This window comes from Microtus pennsylvanicus, chromosome 6 (genome assembly GCF_037038515.1).
Source record: "Microtus pennsylvanicus isolate mMicPen1 chromosome 6, mMicPen1.hap1, whole genome shotgun sequence".
NCBI lineage: Eukaryota > Metazoa > Chordata > Mammalia > Rodentia > Cricetidae > Microtus > Microtus pennsylvanicus.
Genome location: NC_134584.1, coordinates 96,974,222 through 96,993,454, shown reverse-complemented (window position 1 = coordinate 96,993,454; position 19,233 = coordinate 96,974,222). Strand labels below are relative to the sequence as shown.

At 46.2% G+C, this 19,233-nt stretch overlaps 2 protein-coding genes across 2 annotated transcripts in view; one reads left to right on the top strand and one right to left on the bottom strand.

Moving 5' to 3' along the window:
• Positions 1 to 1,375: 1,375 nt before the first annotated feature.
• Coq9 (coenzyme Q9) lies at positions 1,376 to 18,673 on the bottom strand. Its single transcript, XM_075976947.1, has 9 exons — positions 18,533 to 18,673; positions 14,694 to 14,856; positions 11,968 to 12,103; positions 6,176 to 6,318; positions 5,873 to 5,957; positions 4,557 to 4,661; positions 3,254 to 3,409; positions 2,784 to 2,837; positions 1,376 to 2,334 (listed from the first exon to the last, which is right to left on the bottom strand). Exons 1-9 carry the CDS (start codon positions 18,606 to 18,608, stop codon positions 2,299 to 2,301), a joined length of 954 nt encoding a protein of 317 aa, XP_075833062.1. The 5' UTR covers positions 18,609 to 18,673; the 3' UTR covers positions 1,376 to 2,298.
• Ciapin1 (cytokine induced apoptosis inhibitor 1) overlaps positions 18,654 to 19,233 on the top strand; it is a 14,140-nt gene continuing 13,560 nt past the window's right edge. The window contains exon 1 of the mRNA XM_075976949.1: positions 18,654 to 18,780. The gene's annotated coding sequence lies outside the window, so the exon portion shown is untranslated. The remainder of the gene's footprint in view (positions 18,781 to 19,233) is intronic.

The following is a 19,233-nucleotide window of genomic DNA, read 5'->3' as shown; positions in this document are numbered from 1 at the left end:
AGAAAGGGAAAGGGGAAATGATGTGACTATATCATAATTTTAAAAATAAAAATTATAAAAATAATTAAAAATGCAACGAATAGGAATACAACGAAACCCTTTTTTAAAAATGAAGTTGTACACAGATAAACAAGAGGGCTGACCCAAGTGTGTAAAACGATTTATGTGCGAGAATGAGGACCCAAGTTCCAATCCTCAGAGCTCATGGGAAGCAGGGCACGGCAATGCAGGGCACAGCAATGCAGGGCACAGCAATGCAGCGCTGCCGTCTTAGTGCTTTCAGCTGGAAGGTGGAGAGAAAGGAACCCCTGGAAGTGCTCCACCAGCTAGATCCTGTACAAAGGAAGTTCTCAGGCCAGTTGAAGTACTATCACACAGACACACACACACACTCACATTCAGCTAGAGCGCTGTATTTTACTATGTATGTGTATGTACATGATGGTGTCAGCACATGATGTATGTCGAATCAAAAGACAACGTGGGAATCAATCCTCTCCTTCAACCAGGTGGGTCCCTGGGACTGAACTTAGGGTGTCAGGCCTGATTGCTAGTGCTCTCACCCGCTGAGATGCCTCAAAGGTCCCCAAAGTATGCTTCAGCAATGATACACACACTTCCTTTCTACTCTTGCTCGTCCGATGTTCTTCTGAAGATACAATGTTCTCCACGTCTACAGATCTGTGTGGTTGCACCTGAGGAGTTTAAATGGGCCTCACAAAAGCGGCAGCTGCTCATACTGAGAAAAGAGGCCCTTAAACAGAACCCTGAGGGAACTATACTCAGGGCAGCAGTTACCAGAGAAGAGTTTGCTGAAACGAGTGACATTTCTTCCTGCGATAGAGGAGGCCTGCTCCATAGCACACACCATCCCAGTGAGCCATGAATCACGTTTGTCTGCTGAGAGAGAGGGATGCTAAAAAGGATAAAGTGTAATGGCTACTGCAGTAATTCTATGGGATGGCAAGAGGCAAAAAAAGAAAAAAAAATCAGAGGTACAGAAAGAGCCCAACAGAAAGCCTATGAGACAAAACCTGAAGCTTGACTTTCCTCATCAGTTCACTTAAACAGGAGAACAAAGCAGAAGACAGTGCTAACCATGGGGTAAAGGAAGCCCAGCCAGCATAGAGGACTATGAAAGCGAAGGACTGCCCTTAGAGACCAAGTGTAGACAAGGGAGCTCATGGCCTGGGGAGAGTTTTTATCCTTGTTTGACTGAGAGAATACTTAGGTCCAGAATGCAGAGCTGTCACAGTGACCCTGAAGGTATAAGGCAGTGCCGAGGCCAGAACTCAGGCCTCTTCCACACACTACTGTCTACTGCTGGGGTCTAGGATACTTAACATTGTCTAGATGGAAACTGGACAACAGGAAATTGTTTCAAACATATTTATTATTTTTACAGATTCTAAATACACTAGTGACCTTGTGATACATTCTGGTGTCTGTGATGCCAGGCCTGGGCTCACATTTCTGGCCAGGCTCAGCATGACTGTCCAGAAGGCACCTGTCTCAGGGGAGGCAGCTTTCTGAGGGGACCCAGACGAGCAATGGTCAGTAGCAAATACCTCTGTGAGCACACTGTCTGTCCTGCACTGGGGAGGAGCTGCTGCTGTGTGGTGGTTTCTGTCCCTGGCTGTGAGCTCCTAAGAACTTTTCTCAGGAGATTTTGTTTGAGACAAGCCTGGCTTTGAACTCTCAATCCTGCTATGGCAGTCCCCTGAGTGGTGAGAATATAGGTTACCATGCCCAGCTCCCAGAAAGCAGTTCTAAGGTCAAGGCATGATCAAGATGCCTGAGACCGCCGGGCAGTGGTGGCGCACACCTTTAATCCCAGCACTCGGGAGGCAGAGGTAGGCGGATCTCTGTGAGTTCGAGACCAGCCTGGTCTACCAGAGCTAGTTCCAGGACAGGCTCCAAAGCCACAGAGAAACCCTGTCTCGAAAAACCAAAAAAAAAAAAAAAAAAAAAAAAAAAAAAAAGATGCCTGAGACCATGGCAGAGTCATGCCAAGTTTCTGTGGCTTGAAAGCTTGGATTTAAGTCTCATTTTTCAGTCACACAGTTGCAATGCAGAAAGGCATCGGGGGCCAGGTCTGGTATTAGGAACTGAAGAAGTGGCCTGATTCCAGATTAGAACAGGAGCAAGTGCACTGTGATTTCCGGCCTCGTGGCTATCATCGTAACTCCAAGTTCTTCCCTGTGTTCTCGTTAACATCTTGTTTGATGGATGGTGCATCTTGTCAAAGCCCGTCATACGTACTGCTGCTCCTTCCAGGTACGTGGGTTCCCCTTTCTCTCATCGGCGCTGGTTTAGACCTGTTAGGTTCTTGAGCTAACACAGGGACAGAAACAGAGAGAGTGGTGAGGCTTGTCTTACCTCTAAGGCTACAGTGGGAATCCCTGGGTTATTCAAAGTAGTAGGTACAATTATGACACAGATTCAAGCATTCTGGGGACCCAGAGGCAGAAGTGATTTTTTTCTTTTTTGAGAAAGCTTGTCATATAGCCAAGCTGGCCTGGAACTTTTTATCCTCCTGCCTCAGCATAATGAGTGATGGAATACAGGTTTGTACTGCCTCTCCAACCAAGCTCTAGCAACTGTTTCTTGATGCCAGCAAAGACGGGGTGGGGTATTCATTTGAGAATAAGATACCAAGACTAAACCGAGATCAGCTTTATGCAGCTTGCAAGCCAAAGCTATTTGGGTTGGTGACATGTTACAAACAGCCCAGGACCAGAGTGGAGTGGGAGGCAGGCAGTGGTGAACTGGGCAGGACTTACCGTGACCGCTGCACCCATCAGTCCTTGCACCAGTGCTTCTCCAGTGGACTTCACCTAAGAGGGGTCTGGGTCAGATTCTGTTAAGCCCGAGTGAGCTCAAAGGGGAAACAGAAAGGACAACTGAGGAAGCCTACGAGCCCGACAGTGGAGTCAAGATGGATTAATGTACTGGAAAAGAACCTACGGACAACTCGGGCACAGACAGACAGAGCAGACAGCCTCAAACTCACAGAGATCCACCTGCTTTTGCCTCTGAGTGCTGGAATTAAAGGCGTGCACCACCACCACCTGGCAGACAGTAGACTTTTAAGGGCTAGCATGAGGAAAAAACTGCCAGCCTCTTTGGGAAGGCCTTTGGGACTGTCAGTTAAGAACAGGAAGCAAGAGAACAGCCAGGTGATCACGTGTGGTTTTCGGCCAACAGGGTGTGCCTACTGAAAAGGGTTTCCAAATGTCCAGTCCCCAACTACCTGCTTAGCTGTGTGGCCCATGTTCATTGCATCATTAATCCGGTTTTCCAGGAAACGCCAAGTATCTTCAAAGTCTGGGGAGGAGTCCTGCATCATCACCAGCTCTGTTGTGTTGTAGATGCCAGCCAGCACCGCACGGCGGGTGTACCAGTTAAACTGCAGAGAGACCCACCCAGCAGGCAGGAAATCACTGCTCTGTGCGCAAAGGAAGTCCTGGGTTTTTCTCACTTAAGACCTCAGGGACTCCCAGGCTCCCTCTTCATTTCCCCTCTCTCTCATTGACACACATGGCCCTCTGGACACCACTACTGCTCTGAACTTGGCTGGGCATCAAAGCTGTCTGTGAGATGAAAACTGTAAGCTCTTGGTCCCAACCTCCTAGGCTGAGAGTTAGAGAGTGTGAATTAAACACTAGGAACCAGGATTTAACCAGCAGCCAAGGTGATTTGACTGGTGAAGTGCCGAGTCCTGGGGAGGGTCTACAATCCAACAGTCACGACTAAACCACATGGGGAGGGCTGCGCAGGATCAGGGACAGGTTATAACATCTGGATGAAGCTGAGAGTTCGAGTCCCCGGTGACTTCTGCCAGCTCTGGAAATTGCTCTTCAGAGGACTAGCTCAGCTACCCAGTGCTTTATTCCTTTAATTTCTTTGCTCTCTAATTTTGTTTTCCACCATCTCTGTTGGTGGTATATTCCCACACAGAGAAAGTTTATTAAAGCACTTCGTTACAAGTATGGAGGGAGGATGTATCTGTGCACCTTGCCATCCCTGAGACCTCAAAGTACTATCACATTTTAATTTCCTTTATGAAGGTGTATATATATTTTAATATCCCACCAGAAATATGGAAGCATTTAACAAGTTATATTCTTCCTGGTGCCTCCTTATAGAGGCTTATTGATCTCTCAGCAAAATGGGTCAAGATGGGGGAGGAGTTTCTTTGAAAAGCAGTGTCTCAAAGTCAGTCTCAGCAAATGAAGACACGGGGGAATCTGCTGCAGAATCTATGTCTCAGGAGACTGTGGGGAAATGGTTATGATAGAGCAGCCCTGTCATAAGGCCCCAAGGTCTGTGCCCTCTCCACAAGTGGGAGGGAGAGTCAATGGTTCATGCTCAAATGCTGGTCACCAGATGACAATGATCCACATGTCACTCTGGCTCATCAAAGACCTGTCTTCCTGAGATGGGAATAACACTGCTGCCCTTCCAGACTTTTCATCAAAGAAATTTTACAAACTTCAAGAAACACCTGGCCCAAGCCTTTGCTAGCAAGCTATGGGCCTACAAAAAATACTCACATCAGTGGACTGGTCCCCAGCATAGTGCCACATGTCATCCACCATGGTGGTGAGCAAGTTCAGGCTGGGCGGGATGTTGTGAGGAAGCAGGAGGATGCTGAGGGCCTGAAGAACAAATGACAGAGGAGGTACTGCATGCAGGAAATGGCAGCACACACAGGACTCACATGGGGGGGGTGTGTCACAGGGGACAGTCTAGTTCTTGCTCTTTGAAACCCATTATGGGTGGATGTAGCAGCAAGAAACCCTGACTAGAGGTGATGGGGCCAGGGGCATGGTTTTGTCCTAAGATGACCTAATTAGAGTCTCCGGGCCAACATTTGAAACTGGGAATACTGACAGCTGAAGGGGTCACTCCTGTACAAGAGTCCTGGAAGCAAGGATGGAAAGGGTACCTCATTCAGTCACAGTAGATTCCTGTTCCCACAAAAACAAATCTTCCCAGTTGACACTAGTGCCAGAACCAATCTGAGAGTCTCCCTTAGCAAATACCAGCTTCTCCTAGTCTCCCTTAGCAAATACCAGCTTCTCTGAGTCTCCCTTATAGCAAATACCAGCTTCTCCAGGCCCGACAGAACAAGCTCTCGACACTTTACCAACTCTATAATCCTCTGGGCTGGCGAGAGGTCCTTCACTAGCAGGAAAGTGTTCACTAGCAAAGGGCCCAGAAGGCAGCAGTATGCTGACTCAGGCAGGCAGCTGACACCCAGTACTGCTCTGCTCGGGCTTTATGAGCTCTAGGTGGTCAAAGTCCGTCAGCTGGCTGACCAAGGTCACACACTCAAGTCTTCCAGCTGGACATAGGATACTGGGTGCTTGAGTCATCCTCGTTGCTGATGTAATTTTTAACTCAGAAAAAGGCCACACTGTGACATGCTTCAGAAAGGAGAAAAATGGAGGCAGTCCTTGGAATGAATACTCCTTTGGCAAGCATTACCCTAGCAATACACCAAGAAGCCTAGTACTCAAGACCTGAAACACAACAACACTCAATGAGTAAAGATGGCTGATACAAGCTCCTGACTGTTCTGACCTTGCTCAAGGAAGACTGCTCCTCCTTGAAGACCTGATGGCACACTCAGGCTACTGGGTCTACCTGTGATATGAACTAGTATGCATGGTCACTCACAGGTCCAGGATCTTGAAGTCGCTCCCTATGGTGCGCCCTAGCAGTAACCAAGCTCTGCCAAGTGTGCTAGGCTTTCCTGGCCCTATGGAAAAGACTCATGAACTAGCTTCTCAGCAGTGTACATGGTGAAGGGGTGGGGGTGGGATATCATTACTGTTGCTCTGGAACTTTAACATGGACTGTGTACCCGGGGCCAGTGCTCAATGTAGGGGATCAGCATTCTCAGTCTGGTTTCCACTGCATCCCTCAGGAACTGGTCTGTCTTCCTCTTCCTGGAAGAGGGAAAGAAAACAGTATGTCACTAGCTCAAAAGCAGGGGCAACACTGCCTACTCAGTCCCAGCAGCGCCTGAGGAAAACTGTCACTCAGGCTGCTGATTGCAGACCCATCTAAGCTGCGGGGTATTAGCACTGCTCTCTTGGTGTTTCTTGTATCCGCATCCTGGGGGACAATTGCTAGGGCAAGAGGCCCACTCCATGCTGCGACTTACTCTGCCTGGCCCAACTGCACCAGCTTCTGCTCCTCTTCCAGTATGTGGGTAAGGCGAGCATTGCACTGGGTAACAAAGTGCAGAATCAGCTCACTGCCGTCACTCCCAAACATGCTGGCTGCTGCGCTGGAGAGACCCAAGGACTATAGGAGAGACAGCAGAAAAAGTGAGTAAGCATATTGGGGCTGAAAGCACAATTATCACAACACCTCTTTCCTTAACAGGGACTGGATTTTCAGTGGAGATCCCTGGCTCTCGCTCTGAGCTCATGTGATTTTAGGGACCACCGAGCCCTTTAGATTATGCAGAGCATGGCTCCAGGTTTGCATGCTGGAGTTCAGTGCCTGGCTGGGGGGGAGGTGCATGACCAAATACAGAAATCAGGAATCTACCTTAGGAATTTTGCTTAGTATGGAAAGGTTCTAGTTTCATTTTTGTTGCTGTGACAATACCCCAGCACTCTGGAGGCAAAGACAGGCGGGTCTCTGAGTTTGAGGCCAGCCTGGTCTACAGATCAAGTTCCAGGACAGGCTGGGTTACACAGAGAAACACTGTCTGTAAAAAACAATCAAACATGGAGGCTGGAGAGATGGCTCAGCAGTTAAGAGCATTGCCTGCTCTTCCGAAGGTCCTGAGCTCAATTCCCAGCAACCACATGGTGGCTCACAACCATCTGTAATGAGGTTTGGTGCCCTCTTTAGGCATACATGCAGATAGAATATTGTATACGTAATAAATATTTAAAAAAAATCAAACAAACAAAACAAAAAAACCCAGAGCAACATGGGAAGAAAGAGTTTATTTGGCTTCCTATTCCAGGTTTTATATACAAGAACTCAAGTAGCTAGTCTTTTCACATCTACAGTCCAGAGCAGAGAGAGACAAGTCTACCCACCCTAGTTGCTTGTTTGATGTTGCTTAGTGCCCAGAGAGCTTTCTCTGCGCTTACAGTGAAGAGCTCATCTCATGAAATGGTGCCATCCACTTTCACCTCAATTAATAATCCAGACAATCCCCCAGAGGCATGCCCACAGGCCAACCTGATTTAGATCAATTTCTCAGTCAAGGATTCTCAGGTGACTCTAGGTTGTGGAAAGTTGGCAACTAAAAACTAAGCATCACGGGAGGGACAGTCCTCTTTCTACTGCACTGCTGCTCCACTTCAGCCCGCATGGGAGCCCGCTGCAAAGGAGCCCAAAAAGAACCATGCGATGATCCCCCCTGGTGAACACATCATAGTAACACCGACTGTGACACTGGACCAGGCTCCTTCTGGACTTTCCTTCATTACAAGGGTCAAAATACCCCTTTCTATCATAGGCCAGTTAGAGTTGAGCTGTAGCACTGAATCCGGGGCTCTAGCCAACTCTGCTCAGAGAGAATACTCTCTTCCTGACATGCTCCCTTCACCCAGAGCTCCAGCACAGTGGGCCTGATAGCTTCTGTCTTTCAATCATTCAATTATTTTTGTAGGGTGGGGAATCAAACCTAGGGTCTGTGCACAGTAAACAAGCATTTGGCCACCGAGCTACAGCCCAAGCTCCTGTCAGATGTTTAAACACACTTCCTTCCATTAGAACCACTGAGGAGCTAAACAAGTCAGAGACGGCCTTTGTTTTCCTGATCCATATTGTTGAGCATCTACTGGAGACAGGAACAGGAACAGACAGCAGGAAAGGAAGAAAAGTATGTTACTAAGACTTCCTCCTGCAGGGCAGGGGAACTGCCTCTCTGCTGTAGGCGAGCAGGGCCATGAAGGAGAGAGCAGCAGTGCTGCCATGAATGACTGCAGGCCGCTGCATACATCACACACGCCATCTCACCGCCTCCGCGTACTAGCAGGACAGGTTGTGGCTATAGTTCACAAACCAGGAAACTGAAGCTTACAGTTCTCACCCACAAACTGAGTCGGCGGTCTATAGTTATCATGTACTCGGTATGAAAGAAGGTAAGAGGAAAAGCCAATTAACAGAGGGTACCGTTTCGTTCAATTTTTCCAAACAATCCTATTAATTTCTCTCTCATTTGTGAAATCTCTATCAATTTGTTCCCTCTCCCAGAAATGTCTGCTTCATCCTATTCCTTACCAACCTTATGTTCCCCAAGCTATCACATGTACTCTGAAAAGAAATCAAAAGCCATTCTGTGGGAATTCCCTTAATGTTTAGAAACTAAACCCAGTGAGTTTGAGACTAGTCTAGTCTACATAATGAATTCCAAGATAGTCAGGCTATATGGAGAGACCATGTCTCTCTCTCTCTCTCTCTCTCTCTCTCTCTCTCTCTCTCTCTCTCTCTCACACACACACACACACACACACACACACACACACACACACACACGGGGCGGGGGGGGGGAGAAAAAGAAAAAAACGCAACGCTGTCTTCTCCAATAATGTGTAAGGCCAGTTCTTCCACCCGTTTTCCAGATCTTGCAACTCTTGCCTTAGGAATCTCATGGTTTTGATTTTGCCTGCCGCCTTCTATTATCTCCACCGTCTCTTGTGCTTCATTTTTTCCCCATGCTCAACTTCCATCCTGCTTCTGTGCTTGACACAGTCTTCTCTGCTTCCTCAGTGTCACAGCCCCTTCCCTCTGACTTTTGACGCAGGACCCCAATAGCAATCACTATAATAGCTGATTGCTAGCTGTAGAGGATATCTTTTGTTCTCTCTCCAGTACCGAGATGCTCTAACCCAGAGCTACTCCCATACCCTCCCTTCCTCCCTAGCCCTTCTCTTTTTTTTCCAAATATTTATTTATTATGTATACAATATTCTGTCTGTGTGTACACCTGCAGGTCAGAAGAGGGCACCAGACTCCATTACAGATGGTTGTGAGCCACCATGTGGTTGCTGGGAACTGAACTCAGGACCTTTGGAAGAGCAGGCAATGCTCTTAACTTCTGAGCCATCTCTCCAGCCCCCCCTAGCCCTTCTCTTGATGGGCTCTCAATACATAGCCCAGGCAGCCCTCAAACTTGCAGCAGTCCTCCTGCCTCAAAGTCCCACGTGCTGGGGTTAGAGGTGTAAGGCACCACATAAAGTGGGATTCTCTGCGCTTTATGCTCTTGCATACACTCACATTCACACACGCTACAATACTCCAACAGCCATCTGCAGTTCTCCTTGCTCCTCTGGTGCAGAACCATTATACAGGCTCGATACCTCCAGCCTGGAGGAGGGACGGATGGAAACAAACCAAACAGTACAGAAGACAAAATGCTAGGCCCAGATAGTGAAGTGCGAGAAGAAGTATATCCCTGCCCCTAGTTTCTACATAGAATCAGAACATCTCTCAAACTTAACAACATTAAGCCTAAGGCCAGCGGATGGACCAATCTCTGGAGCTATGTATCCACCTTAAAGTTCACTACTATACAGCTTCATCTGTCCAGGACAGTGAATAATATTTACTGGGTATTGAAGACAGACAAGGCACTTCGAGACACAGGCATAGGCAAGGACTTTCTAAAAAGGTCCAACAACACAGGAGACAATCAGAGAATTGACAGACAGGATTCTATCAAATTAAAAAGCCTTTGTATAGCAAAGGAAACAATCATCAGAGTAAAGAGACAGTCTGCGAGGAAATCTTTGCTAAGGACATGCAACCGATAATACTTAGCATCTCTAAAGAACTCCAGCTCCTTCACTCAGAGCGGGCAGTAACACTACCGCCAATTCAGCCATGGCTACGAGGAGGGACTGGTGCCTTCTTGGCAAGGAGGCGCTGATGAAATGCTGGGACATCGGAAGATAGGGCTGTCACAGCTACATGTCACTAAGATGACGTGACAAACGGCAAAAAATCCTGGCTCATCAAACTCTAAGTTGCCTACAAATCTGTCGCAGTCATCAACTACAGTCTGGATGATCAAGGTGTGGTAGCACAGACCCTCAATCCCAGCACGCAAGGCAGAGGAGAAAGAAAACCTTAAATTCTTCAAGGACAAGCCTCTGGACCTGGGCTCGAGAAGGTATGTATTCTGTGCTCTCAAACATCAGAAGCTAGGACAGAAAGACAAGGCGCCATGCACCAAGGCTCCCAGGCAAGAAGCTGGAGATAGGTAGCAAGTCCGCAGAACCCCTCTGCGAGGCCTGGGTGTAGCTGAGGCAATAAACACAAAGCTGGCACAAACAAGACGAAATGAAACAACCCCCCAAAATTAAACAAAAAACAAACCATGCAATCAGTAAATACATTAATGAACTGAACACAAAGTCCTAATGAGAAAAACACAGACAATCAATAAATACTTGAAAAATATTCTTAACTACTGGAGAAGTTTTGAGGGCTGGGGAGATGCCTTGTGGTTAAGAGAGCTTGCTCTTTTCTCCAGTTCAGTTCCCAGCACCCACACTGCTAGGCTCACAGTCTATCTCCTCTGCCTCTGGCTCCAAGAGATCCAATGCCCTCCAAGTGACATATATACACATACACACACACACATACTCACTCTCATAATAATAATAATAATAATAAATTTTTATTTAAAACAAAACTGCTTTGAGGGCTGGGCATGCACAAATGAGTTCTTGGAAGATGAATGCAGGAAGATCAGTAGTTTGGAGTTCAAGGCCAACCTCAGATATATACAACTCTGAGGCCAGTCTAGCCAACATCAGACTACTTTAAAAACAAACAAACAAAAAATTGCTTTGAGAGTCCACCCTACCCTTCAAGAAAACAAGTGACAAGAAATGATGTCAAGGACATGCAAGAGAAATTTGGGGAGGACTTCACTATGAAACTGTAGCTGGCCTGGAACTGTGTAGTTCACTGGCCTCAACCTTGTGGTGATATCCCTGCCTCTGCCTCTCAAGACCTGGGATTACAGGCATGAGCCACTGTGCCCGTCGATAAAGACAGTGGGGACTTCAGACACTGCTGGTGGCAATGTAAACTAATATAGGCACTGTGGAAATAAGTATGGAAGTTCCCAAAATACTAAAAAGGAACTGCCATGTGATCTAGCTATACTACACAATGGTGTATACCTCAAGGAGTCTAAGTTAGTGTTCACAGAGAAAATCACACATTTATTTTTATTGCTATATTACTCTCAGTAGTCGGGATATGGATCTAGTCCTGATATGCCCATTAACAGATGGATGGATAAAGAAATTCTGTTAAGTATATACAAAAGAATTATATTCAGATGTAAAGAAGGAAATTGTTGTGGAATATTATTTTAACTAGGCAAAGATGTGTTACATTTGTTTATGCTGCAGAATGTTACTTTAACTACGTAAAGGTGTGTTACATTTGTTTATCTGCAGAATATTACTTTAACTATGTAAAGGTGTGTTACATTTGTTTATGCTGCATTGCTTAATTATGCAATCCTAGTATTTTGGAGGCAGAGACAACAGGGCCACTGCAAGTCTGAGGCTGGCCTCGTCTACTTAGTGAGTTCCAGACTGGCCCAGGCTACACAGTAAGACCCTGTCTCTAAATTTAAAAAAAAAAGAAAAGAAAAAAAGGAGCTATCAAGATGGCTTAGCACAGAAAGGCCCCAGGTTGTCAAGGCTGGACCACCTGAATTCAATCACTGAGACCCACATCACAGAAGATAAGACCCTCCTCCTCTAACTTCTATCTATATATATCTATGTGAGTTCCAGGCCAGCCTGTACTACATAGCAACCCATTTCTATCCTATAGGGAAGAAAGTCAAAGATAACCCAGACAATCCTGTGACTGTGAAGCTAAGACTGGAAGAAAGCAGAACGTCTGTGGTTCTGACTCTGGGTTCACCTGGGTCTGCTGCCCCACCTCACCTCTACCCACCTGGGCTCCTTCCGCAATGGCCTCTGCAGTCCAGCCATGCGCAGGCACAAACTCCAGGGCTGCTGTCAAGATGCGATGCTGTAGCTGCTCCTCACTCTCGTGGTCCTCTTCCTCCTCTCCACTCTGGTCTGTGTACCTGATACAGAGCCCAGCACACATCACCTCACTGTCTACAGCCTGGCATCAGAACGAGCCCAGCAGGAAACAAAGGATGGGTCTCCTATAGGCATGTTAGGAGGGGCTTTACTTCTGCTTAGTATGGATGTTTTAATACCAACAAGGTTCAAATCCTATCATCCTTGCCCTCCTCCCACAGGAAGAAAGTGTCCAGGAATTTGAGTTCTTATGATAAGAAGACAATGGCCCTGTCCCAGCCTAGGTTTCTGCTTATCATCCTTAGACAAGTGGGTCCAACCTGGGGCCCATAGGCTACCTATGCCCCAGGAGAGCTATGGCTATGGCTAAACATATTTATAGATGACATAGTCATGTTGTAGAGTCATAGGTTGGCCACTCCTGCTAAAACATGGTGTTTAAAGGTTTTTCTTCTGTCTGTACTGGGCTGTTACTCCAAAAAAGTAAGAAAAATGGTTATTTTATTCATAGGTATAAATCCTCAAAAAATATTGAGTTGCAAGTATTTAGCTAGATATCTGCCAGCAATCCCAGCACATGGCAAGTTGAGACAGGAGGAAGTCCTGGAGTTTAAGGCCAGTCTCAGGTACACAAGAACATGTCTCAAATCAATCACTCAATCATCAATCAATCGATCAATCAAATAACAGGGCTGGAAAATATCTCAGCAGTTAAGAGCACTGACTACTGCTTCTGAGCTCGGTTCCCAGAACCCACACTGGGCAGCTCACAACTGTCAGTAACTTAGCTCTAGAGCAGCAGTTCTCCATCTGTGGGTCTCAACCCTTTGAGGGCTGAGCGACCCTTTCACAGGGGTTGCTTAAGACCATCAGAAAACACAGATATTTACATTATGATTAATAACAGCAGCAAAATTACAGTTACTAAATAGCAATGAAAGTAATTTTATGGTTGGGGGTCACCACAACATGAGGAACTGTATTAAAGGGTCACAGCATTAGGAAGGTTGAGAACCATTGCACTAGGGGGTCTGATGCCCAGTTCTGACCTTTTTCACACCAGCACCCATGTGCACATACCACAAAAGACAAACAGATAGACACAGACAGACACACACTTTTTGGCATCAGTACCCACCCATGTGCACATACCACAACAGACACACAACACACACAATTTTTTTTAAAAGAGTACTTTAAAAGCCAGACGGTGGTGGGGCTGGAGAGATGGCTCAGAGGTTAAGAGCACAAGAAAAACAGATCTGCTGTAGATGCACTCGGGAGACAGAGGCAGGAGGATCTCTGTGAGTTTGAGGCCAGCCTGCTCTATATAACCAGTTCTAGGACGGTCAGAACTACACAGAGAGACCCTGTCTCAAAACCAAACAACCAAACAAACAAAAAACCCATATCTAATGGAAATGTAGTTATTATTACCTTGTAAAAGCTAAGTCTGCCCTACACAGGCAATGAAATTTTAAACGTGTTTATCTTTTGCCTCTATGCTCCTAACAGTTCTACATCCCAGGCAAGCCTTGAACCTGTGATCCTCCTCCAGACTCCAGTGCTGGCCAGTTTTATGTCAACTTGATACAAGCTAGAGCGGGGGTGGGGGGGAGGACCTCAATTGAGGAAATGCCTTCATAAGTTCTAGCTGTAGGAAGGCTCTTAACTAGTGATTGATGGGGGAGGGCCTAGCCCACTGTGGGTGGTGCCATCCCTGGGCTGGTGATCCTGGATTCTATAATGAACAAGGCTGAGCAAGCCATGAGGAGCAAGCCAGTAAGCAAACACTCCTCCATGGCCTCTGCCATCATGCCTCCACGATCCTGCCCTGTTGGAGTAGGACTTTCTTCCATGATAGACTACGACGTGGAAGCATAAGCCAAATAAACCCTCCAACTTGCTTTTGCTCATGGTGTTTTCTTATAGCAATAGAAACCCTAGCTAAGACACTTTAGTCATTGGGATTACTTCTTCAAAGTTCCCATCTCTACAGAGAGGATATACATGTTTCTTCATATTATGTCTCCTATCAAACAATGGAGTCTCAATATCATAAGACAGGCTAAATACATTTTGGTTCATTCATTACCAGAACGTTATACCACTACTACGTTATTTTTAACACAAACTGTGAAAAGACACTAAGAATCTACTGTTGAACAGGCATACATACACCTATAATCCTAGCACTTGGGAAACTCAGTCAGAAGATCGCTGAACTCAATCTTCCTAGGCTACAGAGACCTCATCTTAAAAGAAAAAAAATGCTTATAGAAACTTCTAAAAGGCAATTTTATGTCAGACGAGTTATCTCTGTGTATGACTTCAAGTATTCTCCACTGTGTTTAGATTTTCTAAAAACAACAGAAAGCAGCGAAGCACAGTAGCTGACTCCTGCAATCCCAGCACTTTGGAGACTGGGGCTGGAGGATTCCCAGAGCTCAAGGCCATCAGGGCTACCAGCCTGGGGTGCAGAGTTAAAGACCCGCCAGTTCCACAAGACCTTACCAGAAAGGAAAGAGGGAAGGGGAATAGAAGGAAGAAGGAGGGGCTGGTGAGGAGGAAGCTGCATTCTGAAGCATGCCAAGTGGCCAGCAATGGGTAGATCCGGACACTAATGCTTACCTGGGGGGCTGACGAGGAAACTCTGAGCCGGGTGTTTCTGGCCCTGGTGTCTCAGAATGCTGCTGAGAAAAAGACTGAGGCTGCTGCTTCTGTTCTTCTGAAGACCTCAAGCCCACAGAAGTGTGGAGGGCACGCGGCATCAGAGGTGATCGGCAGCGGGCCACTGAAACAGAAACAAGACTGTTGTTCAGGGACATTCACCGTGGAGCACTGTCTGAGACCCAGAGTGGTGATAAAAGTGAGGAGGAAGTACACGGTAGGAATGCTCTGCAGGCACTCATTCCACTGTTGAGTCCCCAACAGACACCTTGTAAACAGAAGCCTCGAGACACGTAAATCAGTTAACCGAAGACCTAGCTGTCTCACTGGCCTGTCTGTAGCACCGGTCAGCTGTATGGCTGTATAAAACATTTCCTTCAGTATACAGATTAAAATAATTGTCTTAATTATTACTGTGTGTGCATGATGTACATGGATAGTCATTCAATGACACACGCTTAGAGCTCAGAGGGTTCCTTTGTGGAGTTGGTTTTCTTTTTTAACCCTTACATCTATTCTGGGAATGGAACTCAGGTTGCCAGGTTTATGTGTCAAGCACTTTACCCATTGAACCATCTTGCTGGCCCCATAATATTCAGCTTTTAAAACCCCACAGATTAAGAGTGTTAATCTCAACTTGTTCGTGGCAATGTTAAGGTACCCTTCAAACGTGAAATGCTATAACTATGTACATAACAAGCCTACGTTCCAAGTGTTTACATGGCATTTTTTTCCTTCTTTATCATGTTTTTGTATTTTGTATGCATGTGCATGTTTGTGTGTATTGTGAGCATGTGCTTGTTTGTATGTACATAGGTGAGCATGCACAAGTATTTCGAGGCTTGAGGTCAGTTTTGGGAATCATTCTCAATCTGTTCTTCCACTTTAGTGATTGATAGGGTCTCTGCAACAAAATCAGAGCTTACTGATAGGGTTAGTCTTGCTGGCCTGCTTGAACTAGAGATCTCTGGTCTCCACTTCCGGGATTCTTTTCTTTCTTTCAGTTTTTATTTTTCTGTTTGTTTTGTTTCTGAGACAAGATCTCACTATGGAGTCCTGACTAGAATGACACTCACTATGAAGACCAGGCTAGCCTGAACTCACTATGGAGACCAGGCTAGCCTGAACTCACCATGTAGACCAAGCTGGCCTCAAACACCTAGAAATACGCCTCTCTGACTCCTTAGTGCTGGATTAAAGGCGTGTACCACCACATGTGTGTTTTATGTGGGTTCTAAAGACCAGAATTCTGGTTCTTACACTCAAGCACTCTAACTTTAGGAAATATCAGCAGTGTCTCCTGTGTAAAAATCCTTACTAATTTTTTCTTCCTCAACACTTTATCATCAGAATACAAGCTGAAGGAATTGCGAACATCTGGATATCCACTCCAGTTTCTACAGATATGCTCTTCACCAGCATATTTCTGATTATTTAGTGCAGATCTCAAGGGTTCTGCATCTCCAACATTTCAGTCCATGTATTACTAGAACTCACTGATTACTGTCTCTTTATGAACTGTTTATATATGATGAAATACACAAATCTTAAACATATCATTCTGTGAGCGATGTAAAGAAATACACCTGTATAACATGAATCCTATGTCGACATTACTATCACCCCAGAAAATTCCCTCTCACCTTTTCAGCTCCCATACCTCTGTTCTGAAACTCACACACTAGGTTAGTTTTTGCTTGTACTTGGATTTCTTTAATCTACATGTTCTAATGTTTTTCTCTGAAGTTTCTTTTGTTTCATATATATTTTAAAATTTGTTTGTTTGTCAAGACAGGGTATCTCTGTGTACCTGAATGTCCTGGCACTCGCTCTGTAAACCAGGCTGGCCTCAAATTTAGAGACTAGCTTGGATTAAAGGTGTGCACCACCACCGTTTGGCTAATTTTTAAAGATTTATCATGTGTATGAGTGTTTTGCCTGCATCTATGTATATGTATCCCATGTCTGCCTGATGACCACAAGGAGAGAGGAGGGGGTTGGGAAGTGAGCCCTGGGTATCTGCAAAAACAGCACACACTCTTAATGATGAGCCATTTCCCAAGCCCTGCTTAGTATAATTTTTTCAAAGACATATTACTTTTTTTTGTTAATGAGTCTTTTGCCTGCATGTGTGTATCTGCACCATGTGAATGCCTGTGTCCATGGAGGCCAAAAGAGAATATTGGATCTATGATTGGTAGAAACTGAACTTGTGTCCTCTGGAAGACCTGCCAGTGCTCTTAACCACTGAGCCTTCTCTCCAGGACATTATTTAGTTTTTAATTTTTATATATATATATATATATATATATGTCAGTTTGTGTGTGGGGATGAAGAAGGCATGAGATGCCCTGGAGCTGGAGTTACAGGTGGTTGTGAGCTGTCCAATATGTGTGCTGGGAATCCAACTTGGGTCCTTCTCAAGAGCAGTATGAACTCTTAACTGCTGGGCCATCTCTCTAGCTTCCCAGATCAGTATATTTTAAAAAGCTCATCCTATGCAACTCTTTGAGAAGTCTACAAGAACACTTGGGAATGTTTTACTTTCTGTGACTCTTTGAAAACCCATGTTCCTGGATCTGTCTTTTTTTGAGTGCCTTTTTTCTCTTAACCCTTGTGCTCAAGCCTACATTAAAATCTCTTCGTTAAACCCTGTTTTAAACATGTACACACAAAATATCAAAAGATCAGCTTATATTATTTTGAGACAGTCTTCCAAATAGCTCAGATTGAGACAGGACTACACGTTTTAAAAAGAAAATTGTAATAAGAAAGAAAAGCACGGGGTTGGAGAGATGGCTCAGAGGTTAAGGGTACTGGCTGCACTTCCAGAGGTCCTGAGTTCAATTCCCAGCAACTACAAAAGAGGAATGTTTGGCTTTTCAGGGTCCAACCATTATAAAGGTGCTGCGAATACACTTCAATGTTTTGTGGACACAATTTCTTGATTAAATACCCAAGATTGAGTTTCTTGGACCCTGGTATTATTTTTACTAAACATACCTTGTCTGAAACTTAGGATAAAATTGACAAAAAGGAAGTCACTGAAAACAATAATATGGAAAGAAACATAGAACACCATGCATAAAATCAGTATTTTGTTATATGCACAGAAAATAGAGCAAATACACACAAAATATGAAGTGAGGGGTTTCCCAAAGTATGGCTGTGAAATCTCTGCAGCTCGGAAATTTTAGTTGCATACTTATGTTAATGTGTTAGTGTGGAAATATTCTATTTATGGACAGTGATTTTTGCTTTTTCACTTAATAACAATGTCCAATGTTTTCTTTTTAAAGTAAAAGTCTGGATTAACGTGGAAGTAAAAATACTGAACATTCGGCAGCAATGATAGTTAGAGAATGTCACCAACTTAGTGACGTGGTGTGGCAATGACTGACTCTGGGGGAAAGACCGGGCTGGACGCTCTTGTTCCATCTGTCCCTCCAGCAAGGCTGGCCCAGTGCCCATGGCAACGGAACTGAGAACACGTCTGCAACGGACGAGCTCGGTGACCTTGGGTACACCGAGCCCTCTCTGAAGCTCCATTACCTCTGGGGAACCGGGGTGACAGGCCTGCTCCGCTGCTTTTGCCCCTCACAGCTCCAGTCTGGAGATCGAAACCCACTAAGTGATTTTGTTTTTTCCCAACTCGAGACTCCAGGGGCTCCACGCCGATGCCCTTCACCTTTACCTCGCTATCCCCCACCATGGCCTTTCTCGCCCTATGCCAAGCCCAGGCTCGCGCAGCTTCTCCTTCCCCCGTTCTCCCCCGCGCCCGGCCACAGTTGTCACCTCACCGGGCAGGCACCGCAGCTGCAGGAGCCTCCAGCCTACCCGGCCGAGGACGCCAGACACTGCTGCCGTCGCCGCCATCTTGGAAGTGGGCACGCACGCCGACGGCGGCGACGTGCCGGGCAGCGTCACGCCGTCAGGCGAGGGGGGCTGCGTCTACCTTCTAGGACTGGGTGCTGCGCCGCGTCTTCCCGCGAGAGACCGGAGACTAGAAGCCGGCGTCTGCGGAGCGGGTATTCAGGGTAGGAGGAAGGTGAGCTCGTTCTGGGCAGCTCGAGCACCCGATCGGGCCTAACGGGCCTCCTCGGGCCCACTCTCATCCTCCGTCCTCTCATTTCCGCTCCCCGCGCCGTCATTGGCTTGCCTGGGGGAAGCCGGTGTGAGGGATCACGGTGACCATCATGGCCCTTCCCGCGGCGGCATTCCTATCGCCGGGGCTCTTCTGCCGCCTCTTTTTCTCCTGAAACCCGGAGCTGGCATCGAGATCGCCAGTTTACTCTTAGCCATCTGTGGTGACCTTGGGTCTCCTTCAGGGCATCTGGCGGAAAGCACGAAAGCTGGGGAGAACCTGGAGTCACAGGTTGTCCCTTTGAGCTTGGCACTTATTTCCGACTTATCTAGGATGCTTGTTTATAAAACGAATTCAGGCTTTTGTCCGGAGAGTTGACCCTGTGGTCCAGGGATCTAGCTTTAACAAACCATTTGT

Excerpts from the sequence above, each read along its gene's own strand:
- Coq9 (XM_075976947.1), bottom strand. The coding sequence starts at position 18,608 with ATGGCGGCGACGGCAGCAGTGTCTGGCGTCCTCGGCCGGGTAGGCTGG. Across the intron at positions 5,958-6,175 it reads GTGCAGTTGGGCCAGGCAGA|GAAGAGGAAGACAGACCAGT; the intron begins GTAAGTCGCAGC and ends TCCCTCTTCCAG. Across the intron at positions 3,410-4,556 it reads CTGGGGACCAGTCCACTGAT|TTTAACTGGTACACCCGCCG; the intron begins GTGAGTATTTTT and ends GTCTCTCTGCAG.